Here is a 15169-nt window from a genome sequence, read left to right on the forward strand (position 1 = left end):
CTGATTACATGTGTTTACTAGTGTGGTCAGAATAATACATTACATCTGTATAATACACTATCATTAAACCCTTTCTGGCTTGAACAATTTGAGTTGTAAATTATGGGCAATAAAAAAAACATTATTTCTATAAAAACTGAAATATAGGATTCGTACATTATGCAACCAACAGGCACATATTAGAAAATGGCAGAAGAAAAGGATTTTGTGTCTAGTCATCAGTTTCGATCAATGAACCAGACTATATATTTTCTAAATTCTAATTTTTATCTATTTTATTGTTGTTTGCTGTTGTTCTCCTTCATTATTTGTAGCACAAAAGAAGCAAGTCATCTCAGCGCATCAATAAAGTAACCCTGATTCTTATATGGGAAAATGCTTTGGCATTTGGCCTCTGAGTTGTAAAAAATAGGATATCATTTAATGTTCTAAATGATAGAGAGAGAGAGAGAGAGAGAGAGAGAGGGAGAGATTTAAAAATAAAAAAGTGTTATTGACCCGTTTGCATACAATTTCTGTTCAGTCTTCAAATGTAACTGAAGTTAGGGAAATCAATTCTAACAAAAAAATATGATACATGTTGCTAGCAATGAATGTTATAATCAATATAAATATTCTGTTTTCCTATCATAAAGGTCAACGGTAGAAACCTGCTGTCTGTGGATTATGACCGCTCACTGCGCACAGAGAAAATATATGACGATCATCGAAAGTTCCTTCTGAAGATTATGTATGATGCCTCTGGTCATCCTACACTGTGGGTGCCCAGCAGTAAGCTGATGTCTGTCAATCTCACCTATTCTGGCACTGGTCAGGTCACAAGCATTCAGAGAGGCCCCACAGTCGAGAGGGTAGAATATGACAGCCAGGGACGCATAGTCTCCAGAACCTTTGCAGACGGCAAAACCTGGAGTTACACCTATTTGGACAAGGTGAGAATTGTAAATTTTTCCAATAGTAGGGAGGCCTTTTATATCAGATTTGCTGTGGTGTGTTGAATATGTGTTGCTTTATTGTCAGAAATTTCCATGGGATATTTTTGCAGGGATGTTAAAATAGTCTGAATTCACATATTGTGCAGATTTTAATTAATTGACAGTATGTGAAAATTATTAAATTCCTTGTGTGAAACACACCATTATATACTGCCACAAATTGAGATGAAAAAATGCATTGGCCTTTTTTGAGTTTCTAAACATAAATCTTCTATTTTTCTTGTGTGAAAGTGCAGTTTGGATATTCTGCCTAATAATTTTGTTTCATGTCAGAAACAAAATGGGAATGAGTAATGTCTGGGAGATGGTGTTGCCAAGTCAGCAGTTTTCCGTGTGGAACTGGGCTACTTTAACATTGTTGCCACGGGTTTTGTTTCATGTCTACAGGTTGAAGCGAACCCAATAACATAATATTGGCCCCTAGAATGCGAATTTTAATGGGGGACCCTACTCAGAGGCTAGTTTTGGGATAGTTTTGAGAAGCGATTGGACAGGTTTTGTTGTGAAAAACTGGCAACCCTGCTGGGTGAACTTTTTCTAAAAGTTCAAGGTGTCCGCAGTGCTCCACCATAAATGAGATTTACTGATGGTTACTCCGTTTGAATTGGGTCTCCCAAAGTACACCATTATCACTGTCAGCAGTGCAAACATGAAGCTTGTTGGTCTACAGAAAACTGAGAGAAATAGCTATAACAGAGACACTTAGTTATCCAGGGGTCAGAAATTTCTGTGAGGGTTTATAGACTCCAGAAACTGATGTGTGCCGAGAGGCAGAGAAACTGGATGTTGTGGGTGTTTCTAGCAAGGGAAAAGGCTTAGTAAGGTCTCGTAGACAAAGTTACAGTCTCAAAATGAGACCACAGGGAAAATTCATGGTTTGAGCTCAACCTAATGATACAATAGAGAAAGACACAAAAGAGTGATATGAAAAGAAAAACTTGCACCTCAAACCCTACTTTACTGGAGATCACACCATTTTTCGCTGTTGTTTGCTAAAGCCTTGTAAATACTCACCTTCTTAGGAAATTTTTGTTTGTGGACATTCAAATATTATGAATTGTAAGGTTTTTACAGAGTTGAAGTTATAAGTTAGATGAAAAAGGAAGTTTCCTCCAAGAGAGCTCTCAGCTGGAACCACAAAAGTTTTGTGAAAAGAAAAACCACTGTGTGCAAATGTGTAGATTAAATATGCATGGGTAGCCTGTCTTTCCGACGCCTGCCACATATGCAGGTACCGTGACCAGTGAGAGGATATCAAACATATGCCACCAGAAATGTCTAGGGAACTAGAATAATGTCTGTCCAAGTATGGATGACAAGGTGAAGGCTGCTCAAAGGTAGACACTCACTGCAGCAATTCCCCAAGATGGAGAAGCCTCTTAGAATAGCCCTCAAAATCTGCAGATGTCAGTCAGTCATTGAGCTTATTTTACCAGCAAAGACATGAATATACATGGAGTGATGTGGCAGCTTTGGGGATGTCAGTTCTTAAGCCCACAGCGAGAAACACTTATTTATCATCCTTTGCTTTAGCTCACCTCTCACATTGTCCAAAAAGACCCAAAACAGACACAGAATAATGAGGCCTCAGTCATTCATAACTCAGACAACTTGCTGACTTTGTTTACCTCCAGATCCAGATTTTAAAAACCCTTCTACTTATTTGATGCTCCAAGTTCCACAATATGCAAAGCACAAAAACAGTTTTCAACCCACCTTATTGTGATAAGTATGGGCAAATCATGAGGTTAAAGCCAGTGCAGAAAAAAACTGCAGATCGTTTTAGATTTATGCAGCAATGCACATTCAACAGACCTGCATTTAGAAGCTTGAGGGTTATGAAGAACTCAATTAGGCAAAGAAATAATCTCTCTATGGAGCATTAATACCTGCTTTTACCCACCATTTGCATTTTAATAGCATGTAAGAAAATCCATGAAAGTGTAATTAATTGTTTGGGTTAATTTCTCATCTCTCCCACCTTTTGATTTACAGTCTATGGTGCTGCTTTTACACAGCCAGCGGCAGTACATCTTTGATTATGATCTGCAGGATCGACTCTCCGCCATCACTATGCCAAGTGTGGCCCGTCACACCATGCAAACTATCCGCTCTGTTGGCTACTACCGCAACATCTACAATCCACCTGAAAGTAATGCTTCAGTTACCGTGGACTACAGTGAGGATGGCCAGCTCTTGCGGGTGGCACATTTGGGCACTGGCCGGCGTGTCCTTTATAAATATCGGAGACAGAACAAGCTGTCCGAGATCCTATATGACAGCACACGGGTCAGCTTCACCTATGATGAGACAGCAGGTGTGCTAAAAACTGTCAACCTACAGAGTGAGGGTTTCATTTGTTCTATCAGATATCGACAGATAGGTCCACTGGTGGACCGGCAGATATTCCGCTTCAGTGAGGACGGCATGGTCAACGCCCGCTTTGACTACACCTATGACAATAGCTTCCGAGTCACTAGCATGCAAGGAGTCATCAACGAGACCCCCCTTCCCATAGATCTTTATCAGTTTGATGACATTTCTGGCAAGGTTGAGCAGTTTGGGAAATTCGGCGTCATATATTACGACATTAACCAGATCATATCAACAGCTGTCATGACCTATACAAAGCACTTTGACGTCCATGGTCGCATCAAGGAGATCCAGTACGAAATCTTCCGCTCCCTCATGTACTGGATTACTATCCAGTATGACAACATGGGCCGTGTCACCAAAAGAGAAATAAAAATCGGCCCTTTTGCCAACACTACCAAATATGGCTATGAATATGATGTAGATGGGCAGCTGCAGACAGTCTACCTGAATGAGAAAATGATGTGGCGGTATAATTACGACCTGAACGGCAATCTACACCTGCTGAACCCTGGCAACAGTGCACGACTCACTCCCCTCCGCTATGACTTACGGGACCGCATCACACGACTGGGCGACGTGCAATATCGTATGGATGAAGATGGCTTTCTGCGCCAAAGGGGTGTGGAGATCTTTGAGTACAACTCAAAGGGCCTCTTGGTTCGAGTGCATAGTAAAGCCAGTGGTTGGACCATCCAGTACCGCTATGATGGGCTAGGAAGACGCCTGGCTTCTCGCAACACTCTGGGCCAGCACCTTCAGTTCTTCTATGCGGACCTCAACTACCCAACTCGCATTACCCACGTCTACAACCACTCCAGCTCTGAAATCACCTCTCTCTACTATGACCTACAAGGCCATCTGTTTGCCATGGAAATTAGCAGTGGTGAGGAGTTTTACATTGCTTGTGACAACACAGGAACACCACTCGCAGTCTTCAGCAGCAATGGGCTTCTCCTCAAGCAGGTGCAATATACTGCTTATGGGGAGATCTATTTTGACTCTAACCCTGACTTTCAATTGGTTATTGGATTCCATGGTGGCCTATATGACCCTTTGACAAGATTGCTGCACTTTGGAGAGCGGGACTATGACATTCAAGCTGGCCGTTGGACCACCCCGGATATAAGCACCTGGACCAGGGTGGGAAAGGACCCAGCTCCCTTCAACTTGTATATGTTCCGCAATAATAATCCCATCAGCAAGGTGCATGAGGTCAAGGAGTATGTCACAGGTGAGGAGAGGATCCTTTTGGCATACTATATTAGTCTTTTATTTGTAGGATTTTATCAGACAGCTTGTGAATTTTTTTTTTCTTACAATTTCTGTTCTTTCATTCATAGATGTCAACATCTGGCTGGTGACATTTGGCTTTCACCTGCATAATGTCATCCCAGGATTTCCTATCCCTAAATTTGACCTTACCCAACCCTCACTGGAAATGAGGAAGAGTCAACTATGGGACGACCTACCGGTATGCAGTCTAATGTCATCTTCTGTCCTACATAAGTTACTTGGCTGGATCATTTGCTTTAGTAGTTTAAAATAATGCAATGAAAAATAGCACCATTTGACTACTCTGCATATCATGGGATTGATTAAATCCTGAATCACATTCACTGCCTTAGTAACCCGTTTAATTGGCTGGTTTCATTCAAGTGATATTCAGTGTTTACAAATATGTCCAGATATATAATTAGAGTATGTGTTTTGTCTTTTATGTCTTACTTTAGTCCATCTCAGGGGTCCAGCAGGAGGTTATGAGGCAGGCCAAGGCTTTCCTGTCTTTTGAGAGGATGCCAGAGATCCAGTTAAGCAGACGATGTTCAAGCCGTGAAAAACCTTGGCTGTGGTTTGCCACAGTCAAATCCCTCATTGGTAAAGGTGTGATGCTTGCCATTACCAGCAAGGGCCAGGTGGCTACCAATGCACTGAACATAGCAAATGAGGACTGCATTAAAGTGGCCACTGTCCTCAATAATGCCTTCTATTTAGAGGATCTGCACTTCACAGTGGAAGGCCGCGATACGCACTACTTCATAAAGACCAGCTTACCTGAGAGTGACCTGGGTGCCTTGCGACTCACCAGCGGTCGCAAGAGTCTAGAAAATGGTGTCAACGTAACAGTGTCACAGTCCACCACTGTGGTCAATGGACGGACACGTCGCTTCGCAGATGTGGAGCTGCAGTATGGCGCATTGGCTCTACATGTGCGCTATGGCATGACACTGGATGAGGAGAAGGCACGTGTCCTAGAGCAGGCACGCCAGAGGGCACTGTCAAGTGCATGGGCACGGGAGCAGCAACGTGTACGTGACGGAGAGGAGGGAGTGCGTCTTTGGACAGAGGGGGAGAAGAGGCAGTTGCTCAGCTCTGGGAAGGTGCTGGGTTATGATGGCTACTATGTACTATCAGTGGAGCAGTACCCTGAACTGGCCGACAGTGCCAACAATGTCCAGTTCCTAAGGCAGAGCGAGATTGGGAAGAGGTAACAGTCTGCAAAGCACAGACTGTTCATCAGACTAATGCCCTTCTGTTCCACAAGCTCCTCTCTCCCATGTACACACTCCCAGAGACTAAAGGGAAAGGGTTTTTGTTTGAGAAGTGAAGAGTTGTGCCTAAGTGCCACACACAATGCAGTTATACAAAAAATACCTGAGGCACTTCCTCTCATTGACTAAACACACCCCCATTCTACATATTTGTTAACATTATTGCAATGGATAATGGACTCTCTAAAAGAGCTACCCAAGAAAAAACTCAATAATGATTGTTTTTTTGTCTTTTTTATATATATAAAACTTAAAAGGTATCTTGGTCAGTGATAAAATGGAGAGAAAAAAAGGCAAATGCGTTTACATGCAAAGAGAACTGTATCCAGATGAACTAATATAATGCCTTTTTGCAAAGCAGTGACTGTAATTCAGTGGTTTGTACTGTCCTTATTCTCAGCAACATGTTTTGTCGGCTAGTGAGGACTGGGGTTTCAAGACTGAGCTAGTTGATGATTTCTCTTCTGCTTGGGTTTCTTAAGGGACACAGCTGTGGTTCATATAATCAAAACTGAGTGTACTCATTCCTGGTCACTCTCTCATTCCTGAACCAAACCAGGTGGTGAATAGAGTGGAAACTGGCAGAACAAAATATATAAATATATATCTCATAACTGACCAGTACTTTGACAAGAGATGTTAGAATACCTTTATGGATTTTTTTTAAGTAAAAAAAACACCACTTATCCGTACAACAACATTAGTCGCAGAGAAAGTAATTTATGTACAGTGTTTATACATAAAAATAAAATCTTACAAATATTGAGACTTTTTTGTCTTGTCATGCATTACTGTTTATACTCATGAATTTTAATATTTTATCGAAATTTGTGGTAATGCTAACTGAAATAAAATCAGCTGTACTGTGTCACTGAATCTTCAACACTGTTTTTCTTCTCTTTCCATCCTCTGAAACTGATTGTTGCCATTTGTTTTATTTCTATTGCTCTCTTTTTCAGATTGTCTAAATGCATTCAGTGGTTTCATGGCGTTACTGCCACTATAATCAACAATAGGTTTAGAGTAGCTGTTTTTCAGTTTTTAAATAAGTAAATACTACAATCAAATACTAAAAACCCAAAAAGGGTTTAGTAATTTGCCAGAAATGATTCATTTACAGTAATGTCATGGTATTGTTCAGTCCTCAATTGGAATGAGTTTCAAGCTTAAAGCTTTTAAAGACTTTCTGTACACATTTACAAGTTAAAGCTTTAGCCTCGCTTTCTATCCAGAGACAAGATTATTTCAAAAACTTTCCGCTCTTTTTAATGTTTTAGATGGATACATCACACTAGCATTAATATGTTGTCATTGGCAGCATGGGGGGAAATAACTTGCAAGGAGTTTATATCCCTCCATTTTAACCATAATTAAAACTCCTTTGACCAGAAGAAACACTCAAACTCTCTTGAAACAAAGGGGTCATTAGACAGCAGAGAAAGTGAGGCTTTTCCCACTGAACACAGATATCGTTCTATGATCATGTTATAATGCCAGATATAAATAAATAAATAAATACATTTCCATGGGGTTACATTTATGTGACTGAAATAAGTGCTAAAGCAGAAATTTTGAAATGTACTGAGCACTAAATAAGAATTGAACAGTTACCTTAAAAGAGAATTCAACCATCAGCCACATGGAGATTGATTTAGAATTTATTTTACTTTAAAATATTTGACAACAAATGTATTCATCTAAGAGCACCACAAACATTTAAGTGATCAGAAGTCACCCCAAAAGGACAAAAAAATAATTTGTATGCCTAAATGGACTGCCTCCTTCAGATACTGTTTTTGTATAGGCTTTTTAAAGATTGTATAAACTAAAATGTTCTGACTAGTGAATGAGAAAATATTGTTTGCATATTAGTTTGTTGTTTTCCTATGAAACGTTTTTAAATCAATCATGTAATTGTATGGTGGAGCCTATTTTTCTATTCATGAGTGAATGGAGGTCTGAAGGGGATTTTACCCACCTTTGGATCTGTGAGGTTTTTTGTTTGGGATTCTCAGTTACTGACTAATCGAAGAGGGTCTGAGCTTGTTGATAGGGTGAACTTTTCCCCCGAAAAGATCTTTTTTTTAAAAGTGAGTACTTCTTAAAACACTAGTAATAACCAGAACAAGAACCACTGCAATATTAACAAAGTGTTTGCCCTAAAGGATCTACACAGATTGTCTGCGATACAGTCATTTGTTTGCGTAAATGTGGTCATTGTACTCAGGAGCCCTTCAATCAGTGTGAATGAACAATTTACAATTTTCAACATTTGTTGGTCAAAATTGTCAAAATATTCTTATAAAAACCCAGAACTATAGAGTATAAACCCAACAAATCAAAGGAAGGTCAGATTTTTCCTTATTAGTGCCAATATGTAACGTGGTCCGTTTTGATATTCCTTTGCACTACAATGTATATGCTGAAGATGATGCCTCTACATTATACATTATTGCAGTCATCACATCTCTGGTCTGATCTGAGGGAAATTGTAAAAATTGGTGGTTCTTTTTCCTAAATTAAAAGGAAAGATGCCTGTACAGAAAATCATCAGTATTTAATTAAATACTTTCAAATAAATGCCATTATCATCAGACAGTTTACAGTCACTTAACAGTAATGTTTTCTCATATCAGATCTGATCTGATGTGGGATTTGGTCAACCTAAAATATGTGCATTTGTGTGACTGAATTTGTCTGAAAATTGAAAATATAAAAATGCTGTGTGTGATTAGCTTTGTTGCTACTGCGACAAATCGACCATTGTTTTTTTTTTTTTTGTTAAATTACTTTGCTTTTTGAACAGCCTACATTTTGTGTATTTTGTATTATCTGGTTTACAAACTTGTTTCGAACAGTTACTACAAACTGAAGTGATTTTACATGTAAATTCAATAACTTATCTTGCAATCCCTCATTTGTAATGAGGATTTAGGGAATGTTGTATTACTGATGTTCTTATGTCATTTTTTTTTTTTCTTTTTTTTTTTTTGCTCAGTTTTGCTTTTGTATTGTTTTATAGCCACGCAGCATCTCAGAAAAAAAAAGCTCATGATTTCCATTTGATAGACACGTCTGTTTAGAGTGCAATTAAAGTGCAATTTTGATGTAATCTAAACTAGGTCACTGCTGGATTCATTACCTTTTATCTTCAACATGTTAACTGCTCCACAGAGATCAATCATAAAAATAAAATGTAGTATTCAAAAAATTGTGTATTTATTAGTTCATTACCCAAATGTGGCCACATATTTTAACTCATTAAGCGACTGAGCAGAGGAATGCAATAGAACAGTGGTTCTCAAACTGTGGGAAGTATTGTGACCCAGGAAATATACGCCACCAAAAAAAGATTCAAAATTTACTTTCAATATAATATCACTACTGTGACGCTTGTATGTTTTTTAGATGCTAGGTATTTTCACAGATCTGCAAAGGGACAGTAAAGAAACGAAAGGGTCAGGAATATTGATATGAATGAAAATGTGCCTTTATGGTTGTTACAATCCCTAACTTTGTGATTCACCCACTCTTTTGTTGTTCCTAATCTTTATATTTTTCTATGCATACAGGATTGGAATGACATTACTATTTACAAAAAAAAAAAAATGGAACTTGAAATGTTTGCGAATCACTAAAACGCAAAGAAAAGCTGTAATTTTTTTCTAATTTCATTCCTTTGGCTCAAACATTAGAGTATGGTGCTATACAATGCCAATGTCATGGGACTGACATGGTATGCTTTGAAATACAATGCAAGTCGCTTAGATAAAAGCATCCGCCAAATGATTAAATGTCATTTAATTGAATATCAGTTCAATATTCACGACAGAACAGATAAAACGGAAAGTAAAAATTAGCATTACAAAACAAAGCTTGTCAGGATAATAAATATGAAATTATTCCTTACACGGAGAGCATGTACGTGAAACCACTCATTTCACGGTTTGGTGATTCTGAATAATTTATCAATTATCCATATATTTTAGAATTGATGGGGAGAAAAGTGTCTCAGATTTGATACAGCACACTCCAATTATGAATGTTTCATGATATATAGCTCAACTGAAAGCAGCCTTGAAACTGAGGGCCAAAGATTAATGAATAAGTCTGATCCTCTAACAAGCCTTGTCCACCTCACACAGCAGTCTGTGCCCCTCATTTCTCTACTGTATCAGTAAAGCAATGCCCTACAGTCAGACTTCATTTTTATGAAGCAGTGAGCCTAAAGGGTTTGAGCCAGAAGACGGCCTCTGATTTCATGGGCAATGGCCCATTGCTTACTGCAGAGAAATAGCTTTGCTACCCCTTTGTTGTTTTGAGAGCACCCGGGCCAGATGTGCTTCCATAACAGTGTTTGAGGCTCACAGTGGCATGGTGCTCTCAATCAGAGTGGGACGCCATCCAAAAGGCCCCACATCTCAAATGTGGTCATGTTTCCAGCAGCTGCAGCTGCCGAACAGAAGACACAAAGCACACTTTTGGGATATGGGAAGTCTTGTGGGGGGAAAAAATCCTGACCGGTTGTAATGGGTTTTCCAGTCCCTTCTGCTGCATGTCTTTGAGGCCAAGCACATCTCTTTTGTTTGCCATTTATGAGAAGGTCTGAAGAGCTGATCAAGGCCACGTGGTGAGATGCCTAATAGCTGCAGTGTGTCTCTGCGCTTATTACTGGGGCTCCATTATAACCTCAGAGCAGTTCTAACTAAACATCCAACTCGGGCTATTCACTGAGTGTGTGACAAATTATACACAACATTGTCTATGACAGCTGATTTCTTTTATGATACAAATAAAACCGATCATGCTAGGTCTTTTGCTTCTTGTTATCTATCTGAACCGTGCACACACATTCTGTTATGTAGGTCGTAAAAAAATAAAGCTTACTGATATTTTTTAGTTAGTGACAGTTACTGACAACATTAGATATCAAAAGTAAGTATAGTTGCAAGCAGCAATGACAGACCTAAGCACCTCTGCTGCCCCCGGCTTTGGGAAAACAATTTCCCTTTTTTTTTTTTACAATTGATACGACCCATTTCTCAATACTAAGGTCACTTTTTACAAAATTCTTCACAGAGTGAGCCCAACAGCAGTCTGTGGGCTAAACTTGGAATCATTTTACTACAAACTACATTACAAGAATAGTTTTTTTTTTTTAAGTTTTAATAGTTTTATTGCATTTTGGATGCGAAATGTACTGCTATGCAAAGCTGAAAGTTGGTAAGGAGAACTTTGTGAAGCGTCCTGAAAAACTGCAAGTATTAAGAAATGTGTCGTAGCAAATATGAAGAAAAAGGACAGGAAAAAAAACTAAGCGTGTAAAGGGGATGATATTAGACTAAATCATTCATGTGCCACACTTCCTGCAGCCATCTGGTAGAGCTATGACCGTCAACCACAACAGCATAAAGAATAAAGATTTCTTTCATTTCCCTAACCCTTTGTGACTTGACATGGGGGTCAAGGCCTCCAAACAACCCCATAGTTTGCACCCATGGGTCAGTTTCACAGAATTATCAATACAAGGGCAAAAACCAGCTGCTGGTGGTACAGTTCTACATGTCATGCAAAGCAATGAGACGGGATGAGAAAGTTGCTCATCTGCTTCCAAAATGGTAAACTTTTCACAAAGAAGCATAATCAGAATACAATCACTGATCGAGACTAAGAACACTTGCATTGCACAACTAAACATTTTCAATTGCTGCCCCTTTTTTCTTTGTCACTTCATTGTGTCACTAGTCCAAGCGTCCTCCAGCTGAATGAGTCAATAAAGACAGATTCTGGAGATCCTAATTTGCCATAGTAATCAGACCTTGTTGACACTGCAGTCTGTCTTCTGGAATCTGGATAGAAGCCAGTGTGAAGCCTTTTTTGTGACAGCTTTGGCTTTTTGTGACGGGATTAAAATGTTTCTTTTAAAGCACAGACAGGTTAAGCTGAACTGTGCTTGCGCAGTCACAAACTGCCATCAGCCCTTTTTTGATTGAGCAATGCCTTGGTATCGAATTCCTACAATGTTCTCATAAGACGACTGATCCAACTTTGAGTCGCAGGCAAAACTTTTCTTATATAGATCATGGTGCCTCACAAAACGCATAAGATTGTTTGCATTATGTCTGTCTCATTTTTGGGAATTTAAAAGTGGCACTAACGGGGCAGATGGCTGGATGCTTAATATGAAACTTTTTACTTAGTATGAAACTTAACAGTAGGACAGCTGTTTGCATGCATCTGAAAAATTGATTTATTTATTTATTTGTTGGTTTATTGGTAGGGGCTGTTTTGTAGGCTGGTATTCTTTGAGCTTTGTAGGGTGCTATTCTTTGAACCACTCTACAGTGTGATCTGAGGGAACCTACGGCTAATGTGAGAATAGAATTAAATGCAAACAATGTCTGGAGCAAGGAGAGCTAAAAATATCCGACCAGGAATAAAGACGTTCTCACTTCCAGAGCTTCTAACTGAATTTCTCAAGGCCATAATACTCCATAAAGGAAACAATGTAAATTCTGACTATACAAAAACTGCATCACCTATGCATGTTTTATTTATAGGCAGGTGGTCAAATGAGGTCAAATGAGTATAATTCATTAAGTGCCTTCAGAGAACCTCCTCACACTTTCTGAATTTTAATGAGATATTAGGCTTTAGGTGCCAGGTAGTGATTAGGGTAAGATAAAGTATTCATGATATAAAGACATTCAACCTTAATATTGTCCCTCTAAGGGGGCACATGGGTCATTACATATCCAGTAAAAACGTAACACCAACGGAGTGGTTTAAGAGATACAAAACATATACTAGATTGCATTTTTGGCAAATTTGGTAAAACTGAACATGGTGTGGGATCCGTCAATTTAACATTACTGTAAGCAGAAAAGAAAAAGAAAATGTTGACAAAACAATGCTATGTGAACACGCTTTTTAAAATTAGGGAGGCTTTTATTTCTTATACAGGACCGTAAGGCCTTGCTTTTATCATTTAATAAAAAAATAATATATTTGTAAGTCACTTTGGACAAAAGCATCTGCTAATTTAATAAATGTTAACATGTTGCACAGCCTTCTGGGAACACCCCCATTCCAGAGATGTGTGAGCCCATAGCAAATGCTATAAACTTTTACTCATTGGGTAGGCTGTATTTAAAAAGTACTGTTCAGTCAGTAGAGCCACTAACAGAGTAACGTCTCTTTTGATCTCAAGTGTGTTAAGAGAGAAACCCAATGAGACTGGTCCAGGGTTGATAGCACTGCATGGATCATCTTGAAGAATACGACATTAAGCTCCTATATCTCAAGCTCTCAATATAGAACTTTTAAAAGGTCACAATGCTTTACATGAAAAAAAATATTTTGAATTTAGAATTTAGTAGTATATAATAACATACAACTTATATTTCATTAATCTGACAGGCAACGTTAAAAAGCAGTGGCCTTATGAACAAAATTCTTATGAGTAATTATTACCTATTACCTAGTTTAACATAACAAGAAATTATATACATTCAAAGATAAATAGATTATAAATTATATGATGTTCATGGAATGCTCTAATAATTGGTAAGCTTTGTCCAATATTTAAATATATTATGAAGTGTTACTACCTCATTGAGCACACAAACTACTGCCCATTTATAACTGGAATCTGTGTGCTGTCATTTATAAATCCTAGGTGAAGGCTTAGCTCTTAGATATTAATTATTCGTCTGAAAGTTACCAATCTCTCTTTCATCAGACTCTTCCGTCTGGCCGTTGTGCCGTTTTTCTGAGTGTCAAATTAAGCATTGCAAACCCCTCTTCCGTAACACTGGGCTCCATATAACTTTCTGGAACAAAAAAGAGCGGCTTGTGTGGACGCCGAAACGATATCAAGGTGTGTGAATATTAGATGAGCCATGCAGCTGAGGTAATTATTACTTACTGAAATCTGCTTTGTGAACTCACACTGTGCGTGTTCTCCGTTCAGTTCGTTGGAAAGCAACCACTGGGAGCGTGAACGTAATTTCTATATAATGTTACAAGCAGGAAGATTACGTGTTATTATGTACTTTACTTTGAAAATGATAATGAGCACACGACGCTTCTTGTGGTCCTTCTCAATCTCAACGGCGGCAAGTTAGAAGAGGAAGACGCTTGACAAGGCTATAGCGAGCAGCGCCCTCTGTTGGTCAAAACAAACAAACGCCAGAGGTGGAAGTGTGGCTCATAAATGATGAATGATAAATGTTTCATTTAATTTTGCTTGAGTGACATAAGGCAGGGATAGAATCAAAGTAAGGTTTTTTGCTTAGGAATTTGTCTTGGTATAAATTTTTCGGTGTTTTTAAATTATTATATTTATTTCTATCAGCAGTTTATGAGTATTCAAAGTTAATAAGTCTATATTTTAAATAAAATTCTGACATAAATACTGGTATGCACATTATCTAATAATGCGTTAAATTGTTAAATCCATAACTACCTCACAGAGCACATGAACTACTACATGTTTAAAACTGGAATCTTTATGCTGTGATTTAATGCCCTCAAATGTAGTGCAGAAATGGTGAAAGTATGCACAGATAATTGAATTTACATATTGCACTTGAGTTTTACTGTGTGTACAGTGTTTGTATTTACACTATACAATAAAACAGATATAACATTAAATTCAACATTAACATTCATAATTTAACATTAAACTCATTCATACAATTTAGTTTTAAAATGTTTAAATATTGCATTTCATTTCTCTATATGAATTACCAAAAACATTCAATAACTCAATTTATGCGGTATCCCTATTCCATACAACGGTTTAGGAACCATGATGGAAGTATGGATAATTTCCCATAATGCGCTGATCTATGAAGATGATGCAAATTAACCGCATTCAAAATGTGTGTCCAAAACCAATTTGGTTGCTAAATTGAAGACATTGCTGTATGGATCAAGAAATAAAGATGTTTAGATCTAAACTTGAAGCAAATAAAGAGTTCAACACTTACTTAATCACAGCTATAACACCTTGTGGTTATTTGCCACCTGTATTACTGTTTTTTTTTTTATCCGGAACCATATGGGAAGCAAGTTTGATGGATATCAAAGGGAGCTCTCTGCATCACATCCCATATGCTGAAGCACACATAAATGTAAGTGAAGTCTGCTGTGCTTCATTTAAAAATGTCATAGTGCATTCAGGTCATTTCATTAGCTAACTGCACATCAAATCATGCAATAGATTAGACTGGAGGGTTTTATGTT

The 15169-nt window shown here is 38.3% G+C and overlaps 1 protein-coding gene and 1 long non-coding RNA gene across 7 annotated transcripts in view; one reads left to right on the forward strand and one right to left on the reverse strand.

The window, feature by feature from the left end:
• LOC128016610 (teneurin-3) overlaps positions 1 to 6688 on the forward strand; it is a 281615-nt gene extending 274927 nt beyond the window's left edge. For all 6 annotated transcript variants that reach the window (XM_052601266.1, XM_052601257.1, XM_052601279.1 and 3 more), the window contains 4 exons: positions 636 to 932; positions 2991 to 4602; positions 4712 to 4842; positions 5102 to 6688. In XM_052601266.1, the coding sequence (XP_052457226.1) occupies positions 636 to 932; positions 2991 to 4602; positions 4712 to 4842; positions 5102 to 5860 (2799 nt within the window). In that variant the 3' untranslated portion in view covers positions 5861 to 6688. The remainder of the gene's footprint in view (positions 1 to 635; positions 933 to 2990; positions 4603 to 4711; positions 4843 to 5101) is intronic.
• Positions 794 to 14026, reverse strand: LOC128016643 (uncharacterized). The gene is made up of 3 exons (XR_008184231.1): positions 13848 to 14026; positions 13644 to 13752; positions 794 to 919 (listed from the first exon to the last, which is right to left on the reverse strand). It is a non-coding gene; the product is annotated as an uncharacterized LOC128016643 (long non-coding RNA).
• Between the last annotated feature and the right edge of the window lie 1143 nt (positions 14027 to 15169).

This window comes from Carassius gibelio, chromosome A1 (assembly GCF_023724105.1).
Source record: "Carassius gibelio isolate Cgi1373 ecotype wild population from Czech Republic chromosome A1, carGib1.2-hapl.c, whole genome shotgun sequence".
Lineage (NCBI taxonomy): Eukaryota > Metazoa > Chordata > Actinopteri > Cypriniformes > Cyprinidae > Carassius > Carassius gibelio.